At 59.8% G+C, this 23,874-nt stretch overlaps 1 protein-coding gene across 1 annotated transcript in view; it reads right to left on the minus strand.

Moving 5' to 3' along the window:
• The window catches only part of BMP7 (bone morphogenetic protein 7), an 89,524-nt gene that overhangs the window by 38,103 nt on the left and 27,547 nt on the right, over nt 1–23,874 (minus strand). The window contains exon 2 of the mRNA XM_023591581.2: nt 17,939–18,131. Coding sequence (XP_023447349.2) covers nt 17,939–18,131 — 193 coding nt within the window. The remainder of the gene's footprint in view (nt 1–17,938; nt 18,132–23,874) is intronic.

Consider the following 23,874-nt stretch of genomic DNA (forward strand, 5'->3'; position numbering starts at 1 on the left):
TTCCTGCTTGCTTACCCCATCCCCACTGCCCGGGTACCTTCGGGCCAGGTCCCTGGACCCCAGTTTCACGTTTCTGGGGAAGATGCTTCCCAGCGGCCTTGAGCCAATGGTTCCCATTGGGCCAGTGGAGCCGAACAGGACCTTGGAAATGGACTCCAGCCCTTGTAAGTTTCAGCACGAAGGACCAGCGTTTAATTAAGCCTTGCCCCAAGGGCTGCCCACTGGGGGCCGAGTGGACTGAGACGCCAGTTCTGGCTCTTCACCAAGGGGGGTGGGACGGAAAACGCTTTCTCCGTCAGAGCCTAGACATGGGCCACGATCTTGAGGGAGCAGACACAGCCGGGGGTCTGTCAGGGCCACGTCCCGGACCACCCAAGATCCACACAGGAGGCCTCAGTGCCCCGACCCCACGTCCCGGGAACCTACTGTGCGCCAAGTGCATGACTGACATGCTCACCTTCCCCCCACATACACACACAGTAGGTACCATCTGGGCCCCCAGATGAGGCAATTGAGGTGCAGAGAAGTTCAGGGGTCCCCATCTGGGGAGCAGCAGGCCCCCGCAGGGAGTTACAGGGGCACACCCAGCCACCCCTCTCTCTCGGGCGTCCGAGGAGGTGGGTGGTTGAGAACCCGAGCTGCACACTGACGCCCACCAAAGAAAGGGAGGTGGCCCCCGCTTCTGAGGCAGCAGCGCAGCGGCCCCTAGTCCCTGCGCCGTGACCCGCCACCGCCCCTTCGCAGACGTGCAGAAGCTCGGCTCCCTGGAGCGCTGCCTGGACTGGGGGCGCGGCCCCCGCAGGACAAGGGTCTCACGAGAGCAAGGCAGGAGGGTGGGCACAGATGGAGGAAGCCCAGCGCAGAAAGGAGGAGTGCGGGGGCTCCAGGAGCTGGAGACGGCGAGGGGCGCAACCTGCCGGCAGCCTGACTTCAGCCCAGGAAACCCGTCTCGGGCTTCGGACCCCCGGGACGAGACAATGCAGTTGGGTGACCTCAAGCCACCCAGTTTGAGGTCCTTTGTTGCAGCAGCCGAGGACGCAAATGCAGCGTCATCCTAAACCCCCAGCGGAACGCGAACACTGAGCGGGCAGCCCCGGGGGAGCCCGCCCTGGCGCCGTCCTGGGCCGCGGCCTGGAGTGCACCGCACGGTGAGGAAATGCCAGCCGAGGGAAGAAGCGTGAAGGGCAGGTAGAAGTCCTCTGGCAAGCTCGGCCAAAGAAAGGACTAGACTTTGGGGTGAGGTTATTCAGGGACATCTGTCGGGAAATGTGGCCAGAGGGGCCAGAAGGAGGAACAGGGCTAATGCAGCCACCAGGGCAAGGACAAGCATTTCCAGCAGAGGGAACAGAAGGTACGAGGCATGATGAGAGAGACCAGTGAGGAGGGGGAGCCATGTGCTGGGAGCACAGAGGCGGGCAGCGGCCAGAACCTGCAGGGCCTCTGGCCACAGAGACTGGGAAAACCGGGAGAGTTTTAAGCCATGGGGTGGGGAAACGTGCCTCAATGCTCTCCCCTGTTCCTACTGGGACCCCCCCCCTCCAGGCCCTCCTGTCCCCCATAGCCCTTTGGAAAAGAGCCCTGTGGACACTTCAGAGCCCTGCGGGTTTGGGAACCGCTGCTGAGCTGGGAGAACGTTCCTCAGAAGAGAGGGGAAGAGAGAAAGCAGAGCTTCCCCAGGCAAACGTGAGCAGATGGAGGGGCGCCAGGCCCACGGCTGCGTGGCAGAGGGGCGCCAGGCCCGTGGCTGCGTGATGGAGGGGCGCCAGGCCCACTGCTGCGTGGCGGAGGGGCGCCAGGGTGGCAGAGGGGCGCCAGGCCCGCGGCTGCGTGGCAGAGGGGCGCCAGGCCCGTGGCTGCGTGATGGAGGGGCGCCAGGCCCACTGCTGCGTGGCGGAGGGGCGCCAGGGTGGCAGAGGGGCACCAGGCCCGTGGCTGCATGACAGAGGGGCGCCAGGCCCGTGGCTGCGTGATGGAGGGGCGCCAGGCCCGCTGCTGTGTGGCGGAGGGGCGCCAGGGTGGCGGAGGGGCGTCAGGCCCGCGGCTGCGTGATGGAGGGGCGCCAGGCCTGTCGCAGCCAGCAGCCAGGCACCCCGAGGCAGCCCATGGGCACACTGCAGGCTGCAGGGGAAGCCCAGGAGGCAGCTGCCAGGGAGCCCCGGGGAAGTCTGGCCCCGCCCGCTGCCGCGGGGCTCCCCGGGCCAAGCCCCCGGGCTCCCCCACCTTGAGCTTTTCTGGGAATGCCCGCTTTTCCTCCCAGGTCGCCCCAACAGTCCCCGACCTCACTGAGACAGGAAGCATGAAGTCAGAGGGGCCTGGCCTTTAAAAAACACACTTTCTTTAAGGTCACACGTATTCAGGAAGAGTCAAATTAAGTCATTTGGGAGACAGGTGGAAAAATACACAAGTAAGCACGATATCCTGCCACCGCAGCCACCGCAGCCGGCACGGCTGCCACCCCCCCGCCCCTCCTCCGGGGCTGGCCCTCTCCTGGCAGGGATCGCCGACGGCCAAGGAAGTGCAGCCGGGCATGCCCGCCCAGGTCCATCCAGGGCAAGGGCATGTCAGCAGCCATTAGGCGCTCGGCCTCAGTTTCCTCATCTGTAAGCGTAAGGGTTTAGAGTCTATCAAGGCCTTGCAAACTGTGTCCCCAATCATAGGAGATCCAAGAGAGGTAAACGAGATGGTCAAAAAAGAAAAGCCCTGAGTTTTGAAGCACCACATACTGAACAACGCAGCTGCTTGGAGGTTTTAGTAAATAGAATGCCTGTTAGCTCTTTAAAGGCTCTGACAAGACCTGCTGCAAAGAAATGTCTATTCCAGCTTGTGAACAAGAGAATCAGGGCAGGGAGGGGGCAACAGGGGAGGGCCGCTGTTGAAAATAGAAATTCTTCCCCATCAGATCTCCCCACAGCACGAGACACTCAGGGGGTCTCCCCGCCAGCCCAAGACACTCGGGGGGTCTGGGTGAGGCCAGGAGAGTCTTTTGACGACACCCCCAACTCCCCCCGCCACACTTTGTGTGGTCTGGACTGTGGGCATCAGGAGACAAAGCAAGGGGTTAGAGGAAAGTGGGAGACGGATCCCAGCATCTAGGCTGTGCCAGATTGCGCAGGTCGGCCTCCTTCCGGTTATCTATGATACGGGGATGACCACGAGGACTCTTCCAAGGATGCATTAAATGAGTGGATGCAGCCCGGGTGCCAGCATCCACCGAAGGCTCCGCGTCCACCATGACGCTTCCACCGCTGGAATTAAGCTGCCCCCGGCCCAGAGGCAAGGAGCTCGTGCCAACCCTGATTCGAGATGCGACGACCTGAGCGCAAGCTTGCCAACTCCCCACAACGCCCGGTGGGTCAGTGCCACTGTCCCCTTTGAGGTGCATGGGGACGGAAGCTCCTAGAAGGGCAGCCGTGAGCGCAGGTGGCACGTGGGGCCGCCCGGAGCTGTTGGGCGGGGCTGTGACGTTCCAGCAGCTGCCACCTGGGGGTCCCTCCCACGACCTGCTCCCACCTTCCCGCCCAGCCCTGCCTCCCTGCAGTCCAGGAGGGCTTTTGGAATCGACAGCTCCGTGGAGAGCAGCCCTGCCTTCAACCCTTTATAACTCTCACGACCCAAAGCCCCAGCGCCCTAGTACAGGGGTTCTTAACACGGGGTCCGTGAGCGTGAACTGAAATTCAAAAGACCATTATTCCTGCGAGGACGTGTCGGTGCAGCTGTGATGTATTTACTAAATAATACACAGTGCAGTGTGGACTCAGGAAGGGTCTGTGGTTTTCACCTGACGGGCAAAGGGGTCTGTGGAACAGAAAAGATTAATAACTTTTTCTTACAAGATTCTCAGCCCTAGTATATTCCCTAAAAAGAGATGCTATGTAACTTAATAGTCCAAACAGGGAAACTTTGGGGAAAGGCGACACAATGCACCATTTTAGCCGGCCAGTCCCGTTCCGGGCACACAGGGTGTTTGGCCTCCCGACCTGGACGGTCCTGCCTCCCCAGTGCCCCATCACCCTACTCTCCTCCCACCCCGGCCTCCATCTTTCGGGCTCTTATCCATACTCTGTACTTCGCACACGCTGTTCCCACTGCCTGGAGCTCTCATCCTCACTCTTTGGCCTCCTGTGCACCTGCTCATCCTCGAGCTCTCGGCCGCCCTGGGAGCCTCGCCCCATGCCTGACGGGCAGAGGCTGGGCACACTCCAGCGTGGCCCAGGGCTGCTCCCTGCCGAGGCTCAGCGGGCCTTCACGTTTGTCCGCGCGGCGCGGAGGAGCCCCTCGGACGCGCTGCACAAACGCATGGGTACCTTCTGTGTGTTCCTATCTGCCGAGAAGGTCTTCCAGGTTCATTACCTGCAGTTTCGATGATAAACTAGGAACAGCGATGGTTTTCGCAGAGCCCCACTGGGAGCTCACGCGTAGGGCTGCAGTGCAACAGACTGCCCGAGCAGGGGACCCTCTTCGGCCCCCAGGTACCCCCACATCCCCCACCTGCCACAGGCCTGAGCTGGGCAATCAGGGGGTGGTCAAACCGCACCACAAACCGGGCCCCAAATGGAAACGGCCAGTTAGTTTGGACTTTCTGCTGGCCACCTCCATTTTCCGTCCCCCTGCCCTTCACCAGAGCCAGCTCTTTCCCCCTAAGCATCAGGAAAAGCCAGAAGGCAGCCGACAGGCAGGGCAGGGAGAGGCAGCTAGGAAGGAAGCAAATCTCAAATTTACTTTTGGCCCAACCGTTGTTGCCCCTTGTTTAGGTTGCAGGGTTTGGGCCCCAGAATTTCCGGAAAACTAGAGGCGCCACCATTCCATGCAGGCTAAGCTCGAGCCACGCGGAAACCCAGTAAGGAGAGATGTGCTCTGAGATGGGTTTGCGGTGAAACGTGGCGCCCTGTGGGAGTCCCCCCAGAAGAACGGGCCTCGGGGAGCCCCTGCGCAGGCTCTGGGAGGACGCGGCGCCGATGGGCAGGCTGCCCGCCTGGAGGCGGGTGGGTGGGAGGGCCAGGCAGGGAGACTTGCCTTTGGAGACTTTCCCTGGGTGCCCCATTTCCGCCAGCCTCCAGCTCCTGACCAAAATAGAAGGAGGCAGATACACTCAAGGAATAAACAAACCAACACAAACACAACCCACGTGCTGGGTCATCTTGCCTCCTTTTTTTTCTTTTTAAAGAACCACTGGCCATTTAAGCTTCCAAACCCAGAAATGGAAAAGTTAAGTGAAACAGGCAGAAGATGGAGCAAACGAACCAAGAAGTGGAGCCGGCAGACACAAGTGAGCAACAGGATGAGTAAATTCAAGATTTTCAAACCCAAAGGCCAGCCCAGGGTATCTAGCAGCAAGGTGAGAGGTGGCGTGCGAGAAAAGGCTGTGGATAACGGCTCCTCGGTCAGCAGAGTCCCAGGGGCTGTGCGTGCCACGTGTCATTTAATCCTCTCACTTGCCGGGTGAGGCAGGAGCCCCAGAAGCTGATCCCGAGTCAGGCAGTTTAATGGAGAGGTGACCCCAGAACACCTGCAGGGGCGGGGCAGGGGCGCGGGGATGGGAGCCGGCCACAGCAGGGTGTCCTCTCAGCAGGACCCGCCGTGGGCACCTGGGGCTCAGACCCTTTGGGGAGCCTTGAAGGATGCCCTCAGAGTCCTGCTCAAGGGGCGAGGGAGCTGGGGCTTTGCCCAGCAACGCCGGTCCACCCTCCGCGGAGGGCTGGCCCAGGGCGCTGGCTCCTCACCGGGCTGTGCCCACTCCTTCAGGCAGGGCCCACTCAGTACTCACCATTCCCGACCCAGGGACCCTACCCGAGGCCATCTCACTGAGGAGGGGCAGGGTCTCCGGCGGCCCCTCGCCTAGCCCGATAACACAGCAGCAGTGGTCAGCCACCGAGAGGGCCAGACTTGGGGCTGGAGGAGAAACTGCTTCTAGATTCCTGGAAGGGAGCAGATGGACTGTGGGGGGCAGCTGGAACCATAGGAGCAGCTGGACTGTGGGGGGCAGCTGGACTACTGGAGGCAGCTGGACTGCGGGGGGGCAGCTGGACTGAGGGGAGCAGCTGGACCGTGGGGGGCAGCTGGACAGCAGGGGCAGCTGGACTTTGGGGGCAGCTGGACTGAGGGGAGCAGCTGGACAGTGGGGGGCAGCTGGACAGCAGGGGCAGCTGGTCTGTGGGGGCAGCTGGATTGTGGGGCGGCTGGACTGTGGCGGCCGTGTCCCCAGAGAGAAGAACGCACCAGCCAGTGAGGACAGGAAAGCCAGCTGTGGCCTCTTATCGCCTAGATCAAGACCTGGGGCCTCACAGATTCTTCTGGGAATCCACGGCCTGAGCCCTTGTGGGGATAAACCAGCAGGAAAGGAATGCGGAGCAGGGTTCCATGAGAAGGGGACTCCTTTGATGACTTCGGGCCTCTCAGGAGGGTCCTAGCTCCCTTGGCCCCTCCTGCAGACCCACCCACCCCCCTCCACTCTCCACAGGCCTGTGGCCCCAGCCCCAGGGCAAAGAGCTGAGCCCGAATCCCTGGCCCCACAGCAGCGGGGGCAAAAAGATTTTGTGGCCCTAAGTCTTTAAAGAGTCCCTACCGAGGCCCCGAGGAGAAGTGAGGAGAAAACACAGCCCGTCCCCTGAAGGATTTCACACTCCCGTTTTCACACAAGAAGCAGTTCCACTTTCTGTGCACCAGGCACCCAGGGGTGTGAGGGTGGACAGGCCACAGGCGCTCCGGCCAGGGACCCAGCAGTTTGGACAGCGGCCAGAGGACGGGGCTCGAGGACGATGCTAAGGCAGGCAAAAGCGGGGGGGGGGGGGGGGCGCAGCACCTAAAGCCTCCATCAAAAGTGGGTGTCAGGAAGCGGACTTGGCCCAGTGGTTGGGGCGTCTGTCTACCACATGGGAGGTCCCTGGTTCAAACCCCGGGCCTCCCTGACCCATGTGGAGCTGGCCCACACGCAGTGCTGATGCGCGCAAGGAGTGCCCTGCCACGCAGGGGTGTCCCCCGCGTAGGGGAGCCTCACGCGCAAGGAGTGCGCCCCGTAAGGAGAGCCGCCCAGCGCGAAAGAAAGTGCAGCCTGCCCAGGAATGGTGCTGTACACACGGAGAGCTGATGCCACAAGATGATGCAAAAAAAAAAAAGACAACAACAGAAGCAGAGAAAGAAGACGCAGCAAATAGACACAGAGAACAGACAACCGGGGTGGAGAGGAGGGGAGAGAAATAAAATAATTCTTAAAAAAAAAAAAAAAAGTGGGGGTCGAGTCATCAGGAACCAGGCAAGTCTGAGAAACTCACAGGCAAGAGGGGCCTGAGGCACCAAGGGGTGAGACGCGACATGGGTCCCGGGACAGAGAAGGACGGAGGAAGGCGTCAGCGCCCCGGGACAGGTGCGTGACGTCAGATGCGGGGGAGGCACGGGAATGCTGCTCGATTTTTCCGTAAATCTAAAATGTTCTTCAACATAAAATCAACTACTAAAAGGTGTATTTACAAAACCCATTTGCTGGGAGGGTTTAAAGCAAGGGGACCGGGGGGCATGGCAAAGAAAGAGGGCGAAGAAGAGCGACGGCCCAGCGGCTGTCTCCAGGGGAAAGTGTGTGCAAAGCCAGGCTGGCCACACCCAGGGGCAGGAGAGTGTGTGTGTGTCTGTGTGTATGCGTGTGACGGTGTGTGTGTGTGTGTCTGTGTGTGTGTGTGTGTGTGACGGGGTGTGTGTGTGTGTGTGTGTCTGTGTGTGTGTAGTAGACGCTGGAAAGAGGCTGGAGCTGGACCGTGGACGGCGGGCCCCCTGGGTTGAAAGGCTGGCATTCTGGGTTAGGACGAGGAGCGCCCGAATGTACGCGGGTGCCAGCAGATGCCACTACCCAGGAGCTCGCGGGCTACGATGGCCCCCGCTCAGGAGCCCACACCTGCCTTACTGCTCCGCCGTCACCATCCTGACACTCTCTGCAGGCTCCACCTTTGCATTTCGCCTTGGACCTGCAAGTTACGTGGTCCGGGGAGCTTCTTTTTAAAAACCAATAAAATCACCGATTTTTTGCCCTTGCATCTGACCAGGTGGAGGCTGACGTGGAACCTGTACTTCTGTAAACACACCCCCGGGGGGTCCGATCACAGCGTGTTTGGACACTTCTGTCCCAGACCTAGGGAACGGCAGAAGGCTGCGAGCAGAGCCACCGCTAGAGCCCGGGCTGGTCGCCGGGTTGGGAGGTCATGAGCAAAACAAGCAGGAAGGCAGGGAGACGAAGGGGCGCGCCGGCAGCCCCTGGGGCGCGGCAGGAGTGCAGCATCACGGGGGTCACAGCCTGTGCGGGGCTGCAGCGGGGTCGTGTGCTCAGGCACCCGAGACTGGCCTCTTGGCGGCTGCCTGCGGGCGGTCCAATCCCACTTTGTCCCCAGTGGGGGTTCCCAAGGGTTGACGTTCCTCCCCTCCCCCAGCGGAGAACAGAGGCTCTTCTGGCCCCACGTGGCAAGAGAGCCAAGGCCTCGGCTGCTGGCCACCAGAGGGGAGGGCCAGCACTCTTGCCCCCTGACCCCCGACTGAGGCGGGGAAGAAGGTCAGCCTCTCGTCTCCCTCCCACCCATTGCCGCCCCCTCGAGCTCCACTCCCACACACTCCCCGGGCCACTGCCAGGAGCATCTGCACACTCACCAGAACCCCCACATCTAGCTCATCTTTGGGGATCCCAGTCTGAGGCTGGTGGCCGGTGGGTCCCCCGGACAGCAACTTCACGCAGTCAGCAGTGGCTGCCCTCGGGGAGGCTGGCCTGAGAACCCGGGTCAAGGCCAGGCTCGGCAGCCGGGTGTGCCATCGCCCACGAGCAATGCCCGCCGTGGGTACTGGAGCAAGGTACAGGCCAGCGTCAGCTTCCCTTCCTCCAATCTTGGGGTGGCAAGTCAGAAAGCCATGAGCATCGTCAAGGAAAACAAGGCGACGGTGCTCACAGGGAGTGACAACAGGCAAACAAAGCGCTTGAGAGGACCTGGGACGTAGACCCAGAGGCCGACTCCAGACCTTGAGCTGAAACAACCACAGTTGGCCCCTTCACGACATCACCTTCCTGCTAAGCCTGCATTCTTCATCTTCACAGAGTTAATATTTGCACAGGAACGTCTCTTCCAGCTACAGATGACTGCTTATGACCAAATTGAAAAATATTAATTCTCTTTGTCTCCTGCCAGAAAGGCTAAAGCAATTACAGGCCCTGATATGAAACACAGATGTTAATACAGTTGGAAAAATAGCCTCTTACAGGCAAACAGAGGTCCAAGTTTGAAATGCTTTTGGAATTTAAGCACCGGATCAAGTTATCTGGACAGGCTCCGATCCTGAATCCTCTCCCCAAATTCACTGGAATGTAAAGAGCCCGGGGTCCCCGGCACACAGGCACAAGAGCCAAGTCACCCTCAGGTGCCCCACTGGCACACAGGCTCTAAATACCATAACGATAATCTCCACGGGGAATCTTCCATAGGATTGAAAAGTATTATAATTGCAGGCAATTTTCACGTTTTGGAAATTGAGCTCAGATGCTGAAGAACGATGGCCAACGAGCCATTCTGGGGTTTCAGTTCTCCAAAAGAGACACCTTGGACAGTTTGCTGCCAGCCCCCCAAGGCTGGAGATGCCAGGAGCGTGAGCAGCAGAGACACCAATCCCTGGGCCGCCCTCACTCATCAAGCGCGCACCTCTGTGCACCTGCTCATGGCAGGCACCGGGTTAGGTGCTGGGGACTCCTCGGTGCCAGGACCTGTGAGTTCAGGAGGCCACACCCCCACAGGGGCCTCACACAACCAACGTTTTACCGCGTGCCCCAACGCTCCAGCTCTAGGATACGACAGCAGGCAAAACAGACCTGCCCTCACGGAGCGCACGATGCAGCCCCAGCCACTGCGCAACCAACGCAGCTCCCGCTCAGCGCTCGCTGGAGGCCAAGTGGGGCCCGACAAGGGTACGTGCCCTGCCCGAGTTCATGCCGCGTCCAACTGGGGGGAACGGGGAAGTACATCCAGGGGGGCTCTCCAAAGCCCACCTCCTCAGGCCACAGCATGCCCGGGCCAAGCTGGGCAGGCTGCTTATGTTCTCTGCCTCGGCTTCCTCATGGGGACAATGTGACTTGCCCCACCATTACGGGGGAAACATGCAAGCTTCTCCTTTACTCCCTAACCTGGAACTCTGCCTCAGTTTCCTGGCCTGTAAAATAGGGTGGATAACGGTACCTCCTGGGGAGAGGAGTGTTACTGTAAAGGTACCGAAAAGGGCCTGTCGCAAGCGGAAGAGCTCAGCGCCACTCGAAGGCAGCCCTCTCTTCCCCCAGATCACAGAAGTGGGAGGACCCGGCTCAGCCCGGCTTCCACAGATCACATCCTGCATTTGTAAGACACCAGCCTTATCTGCTGAGGGGTCAAGGAGCGCCCTCTCCCACCGTCCACTTCAGTGAGAGTCGCCCGCCTCCCCTTGACTTTCCGGCCACAAAGCGCTAAATTCACAGGGGGGGCCCGTCAGGGCTCCTCAGCACCGCTGTTTCTGTTCTCCGCTTCGTCCTCTGCACCCACAACGATACCCAGGTCCCCTTGTGCTCCCCTTGGAGAACCCTGCACTGGCGCTCGGGAGCATTTTCCCCACCCCACTCCGTCCTGGACGGGGGACAGGGGCCCACACGCCCACTGAATGGAGGAAAGCCTGGCTGAGTGGGTGAAGAGAACGTTCAGCCCCCCAGGAGCAGGGCTGAGCCAGGGTCTTGTCGGTGGCGAGGAAAGTCTGCGTTGCCAGGCCACGCAGAGGCCAGTCCCATCAGGACTCCGGGGGTGGCCTGGGCACCCCAAATTTAGCCGGTCGCCAGGGTCGAAGCCCACCTCCGTCAGTCACAGAGCTAGCCCGTGGGCAACGCCTGCCCTGAGCCTCAGTGGCCTCAGCCACAAAACGGGGGGAGACAGACTGGTGAGGCTGAGAGGAAAAAGCGAGACCCACCGAGGCCTGACGCATCGCCGGCTCCTGACCGCGGAACTGCTTCCGGATGGTTCCTCAGCCACGACCCAGACTCTCCCTGGGAAGCCAGGCTGGGCCGAGGGACGAAGGAAATAAAAGGCACCGAAATCAAACAAGGAAGGCCTTCGGACGGCCGGGTCCCCGAGCCCCAGGACAGCTGCGCAGGACCTGGCTACGCTTCCACAGCACTGACTGGACCAAACACAGGGCTGGCCGACCCCAAGCAGGGGGTGAGCGGAGTCTTTTTCCAGAGTTATCTCTGCTGACCCGTGAGAGGACCCCAAGGGGCAGCAAGAGGATAAGGATCCTTCACTTGCGCTCAAGAAGTCCCGAGCTGGAATATGGAGTGGGGCCTAGAGGACAGGGCTGCAAGGAGAAAGGGCCGAGGCGAGCTGGACCAAGGCTGCTCTCTGGCGATGCTCCTCTGACCTGCAGGACAACCCTGGCACTGCCCCGTCTGCCAGCTGCCCCCGCCTTGCCCTCTGAGGAGGCTACTAGGGAGCTGAACCGGCAAATCCTGAGAAGGCAGCTCAAAAGCAGAGCTCATGCCCTGGGGCTGAGGTGTAGTGGGGAGGGGTGGAAGCCAAGAGACGTAGAACCAGGCACGTAGGCCTTCGGCAGCAGTGAGAAGTCTCTGGAAGCTTCCAGAAGCTTCTGGAAGTCTCCAGAGCCAGTACCCAAAGGGCTCTCCACCTTCAACCAGCCCCTTCTCTGAGCCATTGAGAGCAACCATCAGGATCTGGACCATGCTTTGGGCTCAATCCTGTGGGCAGAAAAATAGTCTTTAAAAACCAAGCCCAAGAGGAATACGGGGCCTGTACTAGAAGAAATCTCTTCCCTCCAGTCTGGAGGGCATGAGTCTGCTCACAGAGGAGAGATGAGAGTCCTTCTCATCACCGCCCTGTCTTTTCACCCACCTTTTCACACCCCCGGGTGCTTTTAAAAAGCGCTGACACTGAGGCCCTACGCTGGGGATGTGGCGGGGCACCAGGCCGTTCAAAGCTCGTGACACATGGTCACGACTGAGAAGCGCGCTTTCCGACTCTTAAACGAGACCTGAGCCCAGGAGAGGAACTCAGGACCATCGAGACGCTCGAGGTGCCAGGGCTGAGAATCTGAGCTCCGGAGTCCAAGCAGGGCCTGCAGCCGCTTTCCAGCTGGTGGCCTCGGGCGAGCGGCTGCCCATCCCCGCGCCCATCTCTACGCCTGCGAAAACGGGGGTGACGAGTCTTTGCGGTCTCGCTTCCAGGTGTGTCAGGAAGGCAAAGCACCTGGCACATCAGGTAGAAGCCATAAGAGCCACATCCCCGACCTTTACATAGCTCGAATGCCGCTGCCCCCAGAGTCCCCAGGAGAGAAGTGGGAGGGGTCCCGTCGCTGCTGTGCCCCTCCCGGCATGGCCTCCCCACCGGCACCAGGCACCTGTCCAACCCTTTTCATGGGCTGGAATTCCCAGGGGGGCTGGTCAGAAATGCAGATGCTCAGGCCCCCACCCACTGGTCAACCGGTGGCTGCATTCAGGGCTCTGAGAAGCTAAGCCGAGCTATTAGGGGATGAGGCACGGATGCTAGCTGAGAGCTGGGCACAGGTGTGTGTTCCTGCAGGACGGGCAGAGCTGGGGCAGGAGCCCCACAATGCTGGGGCACCTTGGGGAGGGCCACTGGCCAGCTGTGGGCTCCAGGGTGCTGCCCGCCCCGGGCGGTGTGAGGCCTGCCTTCTCCAACCCCCCTTGCGTCCAGCAGCACCCCTGCCCCCTCCGCCGCCCACCACGCAGGGTGGGAACGGGCTGGGGAGCTCCTTCTCCCTCAGAGTGACTCAGGCTGCGGCCGGCCCCAACCCTGGCCCTGGAGATTGCGCTGAGCTCACCCTCCCAGTGACCAAAGTCCCGGAGATGGACCAAGGAACATTTTTCTTCTAACTGCCAACAACATCTCGCCCTTGGCGGTGAGCTGACTCCTTTCGAGGCTGGCTCTGCCACTCCCCTCGGGTCTGGCTGGCCTGGCCGGCCTCTGACCCTCCAGCTGTGATACTTGGCCCCAGGTTGGGGGGCAGGGGAGGGAACAGGGGGGAAGGTTCCAGAAGGTGGTTCTCAAATGCAGGGAGCAGCACGGGGTGGGAGTGGGGGAGAGCAAGCTTGGGGCATGCTGGGGGCAGGGGGAGGGAGACGGAGGGTGGAACTGCCCAGTGCCAGTTTAAAAGACGAAATGTGTGACCCCACCAAAACGCCTCGCCCTCAGCTGGGAACACCGTGAGCCAACAGGGTCAGAAGGGAGCCAGCTAACGGGAGCCGGGCCTCCACTGCTCCGGCCGCCAGCCCGGGCTTTGGAAAGCGAGGACAAGCCCCCTCCCCAGAGGGGCCGCCGGGAGCCAAGACCACCGTCCCGACCTGCCGCTCAGCCCCCACCTGCTCCCCAGCCCCAGGGAGGCCTCGACACGTTCTGCATGGGGCCAAGCATCTGCAGGGCCGAGGGCCGGCCCGGGGAAGGCCTCCGCTTGGCTCGTGATCGGAATTTCATCTGGATTCCGAGAGATCAAGAGGCCTTGTGGAAAGTGATTCCCACAAGGGGAGAGACAGGGAGGCCGCCCCAAACCGGCCCCCGCACCCTGGGTCTCTCCCGGAGCTCGGCAGAGGCTCGCCGGAGAGCCAGATGTTCCAGCTCGCGCAGCTGGCGGCCCCCGGCAGCAGGGAGCGGGCGGCCACACAGCGGGGGCCGCTCGAGCCCCCGCCGCTCCTCCGGGGCTCGGCCTGCTGTTCAGATCAGCGGGGGTGGGGGGCCTCCGCCTTGGAGAAGACACCTGGGCCCTGGTCAGTGGGGGAGGGGGGGTACAAGCAAGGCTCCGTCTCCCACCGCTGGGCCACCAGGGAGCCCCGGGGGGGGGGGGGCTTCGCACAGGCTCCGGCTCGGGCCTTGGTCCCCATCAGGGGTTGCAGAATTAAGGGATTTGGTCGAGTCAGTGCAGACGGGAGAGGGAGTGACACAACTCCAACCGGGGCTTCTCCACGTGCCCACGTGGTCCCTCTCTCCACTCCCTGGTCTGACGACCGCGGTGATGATGCGATGGTGAGTTTTCCTGAGCACTTTCCATGGGCAGACGCTGCTCAAAGTACACTAGTCCCTTCCAGCCTGGGAAGAGATTACGCTCATGAGCCCCATTTACAGATGAAGAAACTGAGGCCCTGAGAGGTTACTGCTTCCCAAAGTAGACACGGCAGAGCCAGGAGTCACAGAACACAGTTAAGCGGGGCGCCCCACGCCGGGAACGGCACAACGGCATTGTCTTGCTTCTCGATGCAAAAAATAATAATAACCCATCAGAAACAAAGAACACAAATGGTTTCTAAAAATCTGAAACCTTTACCTTCTAGAGAATGGGGCTATGCTTCCTTCTCCCGGGCGGAGGAAGAAAATTCAGGAAGCACAAGAAAGCAGCCCCCTCCCCCCTCCCATGGCCTCCCTCCCTCTCCACCCCTGCCCTGCTCGCCCAGGTGGCGGCTCCTCCACTGGGACAGGAGCTCCAGGAGGACGGGAGCCGAGGACACCGGCACACGACCCTCTTCCAACCAAGTGACTCGAGCCTTTTCTGCCACCCGCCCCCCTGCCTGCCTCAAGATCCACCCCAGCCAGGGCTCGTGGGCAGGACCGAGGACGCAGCCACGGCGCCTGGGGACGGAGAAGCCCAGGACGTCAGCGGGTGGGCCCAGGCAGGGAGCCGGCAGGAAAAGCAGCCGGGTGTGTCCTCCCTGCGGGGCCACCCGGCCCTATGAGGCCGTCCCCCTGCATCCACAGGACCCTGGCTCGACCCGCCGCAGACCGTGACCCCCAGGGGACACCTTCATCACTCCTCCCTGCTCTTGCCGTAGCCGGATCCTTCTCATCATTCGAACTTCGCTCAGATGACAGGGCCGGCTGTGACCACCCAAGGTGTGCCCCGCTGACCCGCCCGGCTGGGGCTCTGCTGCCCAGCTCCCAGGCCGGACCTCGGTGTCAGCCCGCTTCTGGGGCCCCCACTCAGCATGCCGAGGAGCTGGGTCCCGGCAACCCACGGCTCTGTGAGCCCGCCCCGGCCCCTTTACGCCAGGAGCGCAGGTGAGCGTGCGCCCACGTGGGACGCCGACAGAGGCTGGGGGAGCAGCCTTGACGGTGATGAAGTGGCTTGAGCACCAGGAAGAGGCGCTCAGTCACAGACGCACCGGGTGGGCCCAGGGGAATGGCGGGGACTCGAGGAGGCGCTGTGCGGTGACATGGTCACCCCAGACCCACTCTGGGCCACCTTCCAGAGCCGAAACCTTCCCGTGGAGATCTCTGAGGCAGGCGTGGGGAGCCTGCCGGGAGGCCGGGCGTGGGCAGGACCCGAGGTTTGCACCCTGGGCTGACCAAGCACAACTGATGACCGGCTTCTGGGCACTTGCCCCGCCCCGGTTAATCAGCCCACGTGTGAGCAGAAGCCGAACGTCGGTAGGGGCTTGTTCAGGAGGATTTGTCCAAGTGCAGAGCAAACATCTGCAACACCTGAGAAGGAAGCCAGCAGCTCATCTCGTGACTGCGCTCCTGCAAACGTGTGGATAGACCCGAGGGCCGGGGTGCAGCTCGCCAGGGTTAACTGAGGCAACCGAGAGCCTTCCATTTGATTCAGGGGGGCCTGCCCCGGTAGTCTGCTCCTCCCCTTTGTGCCACGCCCCAAGCCCCTTTCCAGTACCAGCCACCCCGGGAGGGGTCTACCATCCACTCTAGCAGGGGAGCTGTAGAGCAGACTATGGACTTGCAGTGTGAATTTAAACCACATGGTGATACCATTTGTCTCCCATCAGATAGACAGATCAAAAAGGTGATGGCAGGGAAGCGGACTTGGCCCAGTGGTTAGGGCATCCGTCTACCACATGGGGGGTCCACGGTTCAAACCCCGGGCCTCCTTGACCCGCGTGGAGCTGGCCCATGCGCAGTGCTGATGCGCGCAAGGAGTGCCCTGCCACGCAGGGGTGTCCCCCGCATAGGGGAGCCCCAAGCGCAAGGAGTGCGCCCGTAAGGAGAGCCGCCCAGCGCAAAAGAAAGTGCAGCCTGCCCAGGAATGGCGCCACCCACACGGAGAGCTGACGCAGCAAGATGACGCAACAAAAAGAAACAGATTCCCGTGCCGCTGACAACAACAGAAGCGGACAAAGAAGACAACGCAGCAAATAGACACAGAGAACAGACAACTGCGGTGGGGGAAGGGGGAAGGAGAGAGAAATAAATAAATAAATCTTTTTAATAAAAAGTGATAGCAGACATGCTGGGGAGCAGGGGGGGTATTGGCCCTCTGGCCATAGCTGGTGAGAGTAAACGGATGGAACTTCTGAGCAGAGCAGTGCAGCAAAAGCTATCAGAGTTACCAGTGTGTGTGCCTCTAACCCCACACTTCTATTGCTAGAACATTAGCCACCAGAGAGCTATGCAATGTGTGAAGGTTATCTAGTCACCACAGCACTGTCTGTAATCACAGAACAGGGAACCCTGTGCTGTGCACGCAGGAAGCTGGTTCAACAGCGCACGGCACGCGCACGCCACAGGAGACAGGGCAGTGGTGAGAAGGACAGGGACAGTCCGTGCCAACCAATCCGGAAGAACTGTCAGGCTTCTTGTCAAACGCGAAGAGCTGGGTGCATGGTGAGATGCCATTTGTGAAAATATGTAAACACATAAATGCCCTCTCCCTGTAGTTACCTTTCTATTGTTTGTATCTGTCTTACCTATTCAAAACTCAATTTTTTTAAAGAGTGATTTTTGTAAGCATGGGCTCCAGAGTCTTAGCCTGGGTTCAAGTCCTAATTTGGCCACTCCCTCCCTGGATTGGTCATAGGCAAGTGACACTTTTTGCTTCCGGGTCCCCATCATCTTCCCCAGTCATTGAGCTGCTGTGAATGTGAAATGACCTGATGAATGCAAAACACTGAGCTGCTCAAAAAGAGGTGAGTGCAATGAATGTCTCATGATGATGGAGGAGGTTGTTGCTATGGGGGGAGGAGTGGAGTGAGGGGGGTGGGGGTATATGGGGATCTCATATTTTTTTAATGTTACATTAAAAAAATAAAGACAAAAAAAAAAAAAAAAGAGGCGAGTTTCCTTAGTATCCAGGGTGACCCCCCAAGCAGCAGCACTGGGTGGGCACACCAGGGACGGTCCTCTGCTTTCAAAGGGCTGCCCCCATCTGTGGTGACAAGTCCCCTTCCCAGTTGAAGATGCCAGAACCTACCTTCACTCGGAAGCACCCGGAACACATTCCTTCCATCGCTTACCATCTAGTGGCAGCCAGGGGGGTGGCAGACTTCCAGCCACCCGAGTCTAAGCACCCAGCCACCGAGTAGCCTCAGCGTGGCCGTTTCCACTCGGGGATGTAGGAGATAACTGGGCAGGTGTTCCAGCCTTTCTCTGAGCCTTTGCCCCTCTCACAAAACCTTGAAATGAAAGGGTCCCTAGAAATTCACGTCTTCAAACACCAGCTTTCCATTTTAGACCTGGTGATTCGTGGAAGGCTTAGAGTTCTCTGCTCATGTATCTTTGGTTTGGGGATTTTTTTTCCCCTGCCATTTTATCACCAATGGCCGCATTTACCGGTTGCCTGACAGCATGTGACTAGGTTCAGAGTGAGGAATGGGAGAGAGGCAGAGCTTGAAAAATGCTCCTTCCCCTTGCCCATCCCATCCCCTCCGTGCCCCTGAGCGCACTGAGTGCCCAGGTGAGCAACAAATACAGAGATGGGGCGTGCATCCCCAGGCGTGGCCGGCCTTCTGCTACTTCTAAATGGATCTGCTGATGGGGATGGTCTTAAGAAAGAGGAACCTTCACCAGACACCCACCTGGGAAAAGGTGCTTGGTGGAGGGCCTGACCTATGGCTGGTGCTCCTTGGGGACATGACCGCGACTCCCCTAGCCCCAGCCTGGCTGAGCCTCTGGCTGGCACCCCTCCTCCTCCGTGGCTGGCACCGCGCAGCACCCACCTGCCCAGGTGCTCCCGCAGCACCTGGTAAATGCTGATCCGGAATGTCTCGTTATCAAAGCGTTCCTGGACGTAGTCCTTGTAGATCCGGAATTCGGCGGCAGTCACGGCTTCCCCTTCTGGAATCTTCGAGAGATCAAACCGGAACTCCCGGCGGTGATAGCGTGGGTGGAAGACTTCTTTGTCATGTTCCACTGGAAGGAAAACGCACAGCAGTGCCAGAAGCTTGTTAGTCACCGGGTTGCACTCCCACCACTCAGTGTCCAAGCATCCTGGCAAAGCTAGGTGGGGGCCTGCCCGTGTCCGGCGACCCCCCGTTAATTGCCCATCCCACATGGATGCCCTGTGGATCGAGGAGTCACAAGCTCAGACCCCACCTTGGAAAGCAACGGCAATTCCAAGGGCTGGGAAGGTGGCCACTGGCCACAGCTGTCCCAGGGGGCTGGACAGACTTTAGTTTCTGGATACGGGGCCAGGCTCAGGCATCAGCTGGCTGTGTGGCCCTAAACAAGCTATTAGGGAACCCAGCTGCACCTCAATTCACTCATCTGCACAGCGAGGGTAGTAATTGTCTGCACGAGCTGCTGTGAGAGTCGAGTGATTGACAGAGCCTACTTCAGGCTAGATGACTGTGAGCTATCATTCATTAGCACCGGCCTCAGAAGGCCCGGCGGGGGTGCCTTGGGCCCATGGTTCTCAGCCCTGGCTGTTTGCAGGCATCACTACGGGGGCTTTACAGAAAGGCTGCTGCCCTGCCTTTCCTTGCTCCCCAGCCAGCTGGGGGCTGTCCTGCACCTAAGGCAGGACACAAAGAAAACGAGAAAGTCGCTGGGGTCGATTGACACTAGGCTCCAACATGATAAGAGAAGTGGAGAGTACAGACCGGGCGACAAGCAAGTTCTGAAGACGCTCAGGCAACGCAAAACTTGTCCCCCTTGCCTACAACTGGAAGCAAATCCAACATCGAGCCCTATGCCACGCTGGCATCAACTGGTTCCTACCCTGCAGTAGCGATCGTACTGAATCGGGCACAGAGCGCAGAAAAGACTGGAGCGTGCATGCTGGCTGTTGTTGATCCAGGGGATTCCAAGCTCATTAGAATCACCATAAAGAAAATTGTAAACATTTCCTCTAATAGAATGAGCCAGAGCATAGTTTTAAAAAAACATTCCGATGCCCTGGCCCGGAGGTGGGCTGGTAAATGTTTACTAATGGGATCTCCAGGCCCAAATTTGAAGCATTTGCCAATTCCCGTGGTGGAAACCCTTCCCCCGTGGCAGATTTCAAGCTCGGTCACTGAACCCCGAGCTGGGAAGGGGGGTGCTCAGTGGACTCCCGCCGAACCCCGTTCTCGCCCCGCACCGGCCAACTGGACCAAGAGCAGGCCCGGCCCAGCAGAAGACGGGAGAAGACGAGCAGAGCGGCCCAGCCTGGCAGAACACACCAGCCCACACACCAAGGCGGGAAGGATGCCTGTGCCCGCTGGCAGCCCAGTGACCCCTCCTGGAGGGCCATTTTTAAGAAGTTCTCTTTTAAGCCTTATGACTCATTCCAGAGGACACTGGGGTGAGGGGGCGGTTGAGGAATTACCCACCCAGTTAGGCCGTGCCCGCCTGGGCGGGGAGGGCAGAGAGGTCCCTGAGGCCAGGGGACTCCGGCTGGCATGGGAGTGGCCCTGCCTTTGGGCGGTCTTGGGAAGGTGACCCCTGACCCCAGCTGCTGGAATCCCCCGCCGCATGTGGGGAGCCAGCCAAGGCAAGATGTCTCCAGGAACCACCCCACCACCCGCCCCGTCTACACCCCAGGAACACAGCTCTTCTCCCCGAATTGATGGGAAAAACCAAACAGCATGGAAAGAACGGCAACGGGGGCACCGTCACTTCCGTTTACAGAGAAGGCAGGGAGGGAGGGGTCTTTTGCAGCAGCTTCTGGGAAAGGCGCCCCTGGGAATCAGGAGAGAGACCCCAGGGTGAGGAGTCGAAGCAAAGGGCCTGGACTCCGGCCTTGGAAATGCCTGGGCCAATCCCGTCACCCTTTCTAGCACATTCCGCCCTGTGAGGTGAGCACGACGACCTGGTGGTAGGGGATGCACCTGAGCTTCGAATGCCTCAGGTGGCCTGTCCAAGGTCCAAGAGCTGGGGTTCAAATCCAGGTCTGCGTTCTTAAGCCCCCGCCTTCCCCGTGGCCTCGGCTGGAAGCCGGCCTCCCGGGCCCCGTGGGGAGGGGTCACTCTGCCTGTTTGTTCGAGCTTTCTCACTGCATCCGAGCACATGTGCAGAAATGTGCGCAAACCACCCGTGCGCAGCTCGACGCACCATCACAAAGTGACCCCACGCCCAGAACCTCCAGCCCAGTCCAGACAGGTCATCACCAGCCTCCAGCCGCCCGTCCTGCCACCGCCCCCCCCCTCAAGTCGCAGGCTGGCTTGGCCTGCCGGGGGACATTGGGTACGTGGAATAGCACTGTCTGAAGCCTGTCGTGCCTGTGCAATCCACCAATGTCGCTGGGGGTGGTCGTTCAGTCACATTATGGTAGAATATTCCAGAGCATATTCAGAATTTAAATAGACCACAGTGCATTTAGCCATTCAACAGGTGCTGGACATTTGGGCGGTTTCCATTTTGGGGTTGTTTGTACTGCTAAGAACATTTTGGTACGTGTCTTGTGGTGAACATGGGTATGTATTTCTGTTGAGACATAAACCAAGACGTGGAATTGTGTCGGTTCAGCCTTAGTAATACTGCCCAACTGTTTTCCCAGAGCGTTGAACCAGACAGCTCTTTAAGGGTGCACCCAGAACAGGGCGAGTGTCTCCTAGGAGGGAGAAGGCCACCATCTGGAGAGACTGGCAGCCTCCTTGAGCTCTTCTGCAGAGGGCCAGGGAGGTGACCATCAGGGGCCTGAGGCCAGGAGAAGAGCCTCCTTGCACCCCAACGAGCTCCAGGGCCCGCTCCGGCCTCCGCCCCTGCACCCCAGCGAGCTCCAGGGCCCGCTCCAGCCTCCGCCCCTGCACCCCAGCGAGCTCCAGGGCCCGCTCCGGCCTCCGCCCCTGCACCCCAGCGAGCTCCAGGGCCTGCTCCGGCCTCCGCCCCTGCACCCCAGCAAGCTCCAGGGCCCGCTCCGGCCTCCGCCCCTGCACCCCAGCGAGCTCCAGGGCCCACTCTGGCCTCCGCTCCTGCACCCCAGCGAGCTCCAGGGCCTGCTCTGGTCTCCGCCCCTGCACCCCAGCGAGCTCCAGGGCCCGCTCCAGTCTCCACCCCTGCACCCCAGCGAGCTCCAGGGCCCGGTCCGGCCTCCGCTCCTGCACCCCAGCGAGCTCCAGGGCCCGCTCCAGCCTCTGCCCCTGCACCCCAGCGAGCTCCCACTCCTGCCATGCCTGTCCAGCCTGAGCTCACCGAAGCCCATCCCATTACCAAATGGAAAGGACGTTCTCTGGCCATCACCTCAGTGGACGTCCTGATATAGTTCCCATTGGCTCTTCTCCTTTCCCAAACCTGCCTTCCAGGGATCCCTTTCCCCGGGAACGCTTGGGGCACCCTCACTGTTCAAGGGCGACTCCTTCTCAGACTTCTTGGCAGATCCGTCCTTGTCTTCCCAGCCTATGATGGCTGGACTCAGTCTGCGTCTCTTCGGAATCCACAGCCTGCTCTAGACCTCACCCCTCTGCGATTTCGCAGGTGCCTACCTGCAAATGACTCCCTTGCTTCGTCTCCAGCCCAGACCTGCTCCCTGCACTCCCCACTCAGGTATCCAAGTGCCTTCTGGACATCTCAAGCCTCAAATACCAATTTCAAATCCATTTCCAAAGCTGTTCATGAGCTTCTGCACTCCCCTAGCCTTCTCTCGGTTGACAGGCGGCTGGGGCCATCTCTTCACTGGTGTCCTCCTGGAGACCCCTCCCCCTCTAGCATATTCCCTCCATCATACCAAGTTCTATCCACTTAAGTGTTAAGTCCATCCACCTCTTGGGAAGCGGATGTGGCTCAACTGATAGAGCATCCGCCTACCATATGGAGGGTCCAGGGTTCAAACTCAGGGCCTCCTGGCCCATGTGGTGAGCTGGCCCATATGCAGTGCTGATGCACACAAGGAGAGCCCCACATGCAAGGAGTGTGCCCCATAAGGAGAGCCGCCCCGTGCAAAAAAAGCACAGCCCGCCCAGGAGCGGCACCACACACACGGAGAGCTGACGCAGCAAAAAGAGACACAGATTCCCAGTGCCGCTGACAAGAATGCAAGCAGATACAGGACACACAGCAAATGGACACAGAGAGCAGACAACGGGGGCGGGGGAGAAATAAATAAAATAAATCTTAAAAAAAAAAATCCATCCACCTCTCTCCAGCTCCACTGAGTTGAGTCTGCTGGGCTCGGGGAAGGGAGGAGGGAAAGCCTGTTGCTGAAACATCCCCTTCGATATTCCTGCTCAGGAGGAATTGACAGGAGTTAACGAGGAGCTGGAGAGTGTTGGGGGCAGTCGGGCCCCCGAGGCTGACGGATGGCACAGAGAGCCTCTTTTTCCAACCATCCTCCCTTCTCCTGCCCCAGGGGACTCGAATGCCACCTTGCAGGTGGTGTGAGCAGTGGCCCGAGAGGCGACCATGCTTTGAGGACTCAGCAAAGGGGAGGCGTGTGACAGCACACAGGGTCACCCGCACGAACACAGGACGGTCCGTGTGTCCGCTCGCCTCCTCCCAGCACGGGATAGGCCCTGCCTCGGAAAGCAGAGCCATCGGCCTGAGCAGAGAGTTGTGGTGCAGAGCCCCCAGTTTATAATTCAGATGCAGACAGGAGCCCAGGATTTCTAGAAGGCCTGTTGACTGAGGATTCCTTCTGAGATGGGTCCCGCGCTTAGCACTCTATAGCCATCATCTGGCAGAACGGAGGCAGGATTTATTCCCATTTTACAGGTGAGTTAACTGAGGCTCAAGGTCAGCCAACTGCCTACCTGGTGACTTGCCCACAGTAAGGTAGGTGATTGGCTGAACTCCGAAGCTCACATTCTTGACCTTTATACTCTCTGGGGCCAGCCCCACCACCTACCAGCTGTGTAACCTTGGCAAGGTTACTTAACCTCTCTGTGCTGCCCCTTCCTCACCTCTCAAACAGAAATAACAGTAAGGGCTCTTTCTCATAAAGTTGTTGGGGAAATCATGGGAATTGACACTACGTTGCCTGGTATAAAGGAAGCAATTCACAGCCGCCTTTCTTAGAGGAACTCTAAAACAACCAGCAAGGGGAAACGGACTTTGGCCCAGTGGTTAGGGCGTCCGTCTACCTCGTGGGGGGTCCGCGGTTCAAACCCCGGGACTCCTTGACCTGTGTGGAGCTGGCCCATGCACAGTGCTGATGCGCACAAGGAGTGCCCTGCCACGCAGGGTTGTCCCCTGTGTAGGGGAGCCCCACGCGCAAGGAGTGCGCTGCGCAAGGAGAGCCGCCCAGCGTGAAAGAAAGTGCAGCCTGCCCAGGAATGGCGCCGCCCACACTTCCCGTGCCGCTGACGACAACAGAAGCGGACAAAGAAACAAGACGCAGCAAAAAGACACAGAACACAGACAAGCAAAAAGACACAGAACACAGACAACGGGGGGAGGGGAGGGGAATTAAAAAAAAAAAATCTTAAAAATAAAACAAAAACAAACAAAAAAAAAACAACCAGCAAGGAGAATGACAATCTGCAATGTGTGTGTGCACACACGGTCATGCTTGCACACATTCCCACATTTCAGTTATGGTAACTTTATTTGCAAAAGAGAAGAAGGAAGAAGGGGAGGGGGAGGGGGAGGAGGAGGGGGAGGAGGGGGAGGAGGGAGAAGGGAAGGAGAGGGGAGGAGGGGAAGGAGAGGGGAGGGGGGAAGGGGAGGAGGAGGGGGGAGGGGAGGGCGGAGTAATAGAGCAAACAATAAATTATCGAATAAGCACGAGGTCAAGAGAACA

Source organism: Dasypus novemcinctus, chromosome 24, assembly GCF_030445035.2.
Source record: "Dasypus novemcinctus isolate mDasNov1 chromosome 24, mDasNov1.1.hap2, whole genome shotgun sequence".
Taxonomy (NCBI): Eukaryota; Metazoa; Chordata; class Mammalia; order Cingulata; family Dasypodidae; genus Dasypus; species Dasypus novemcinctus.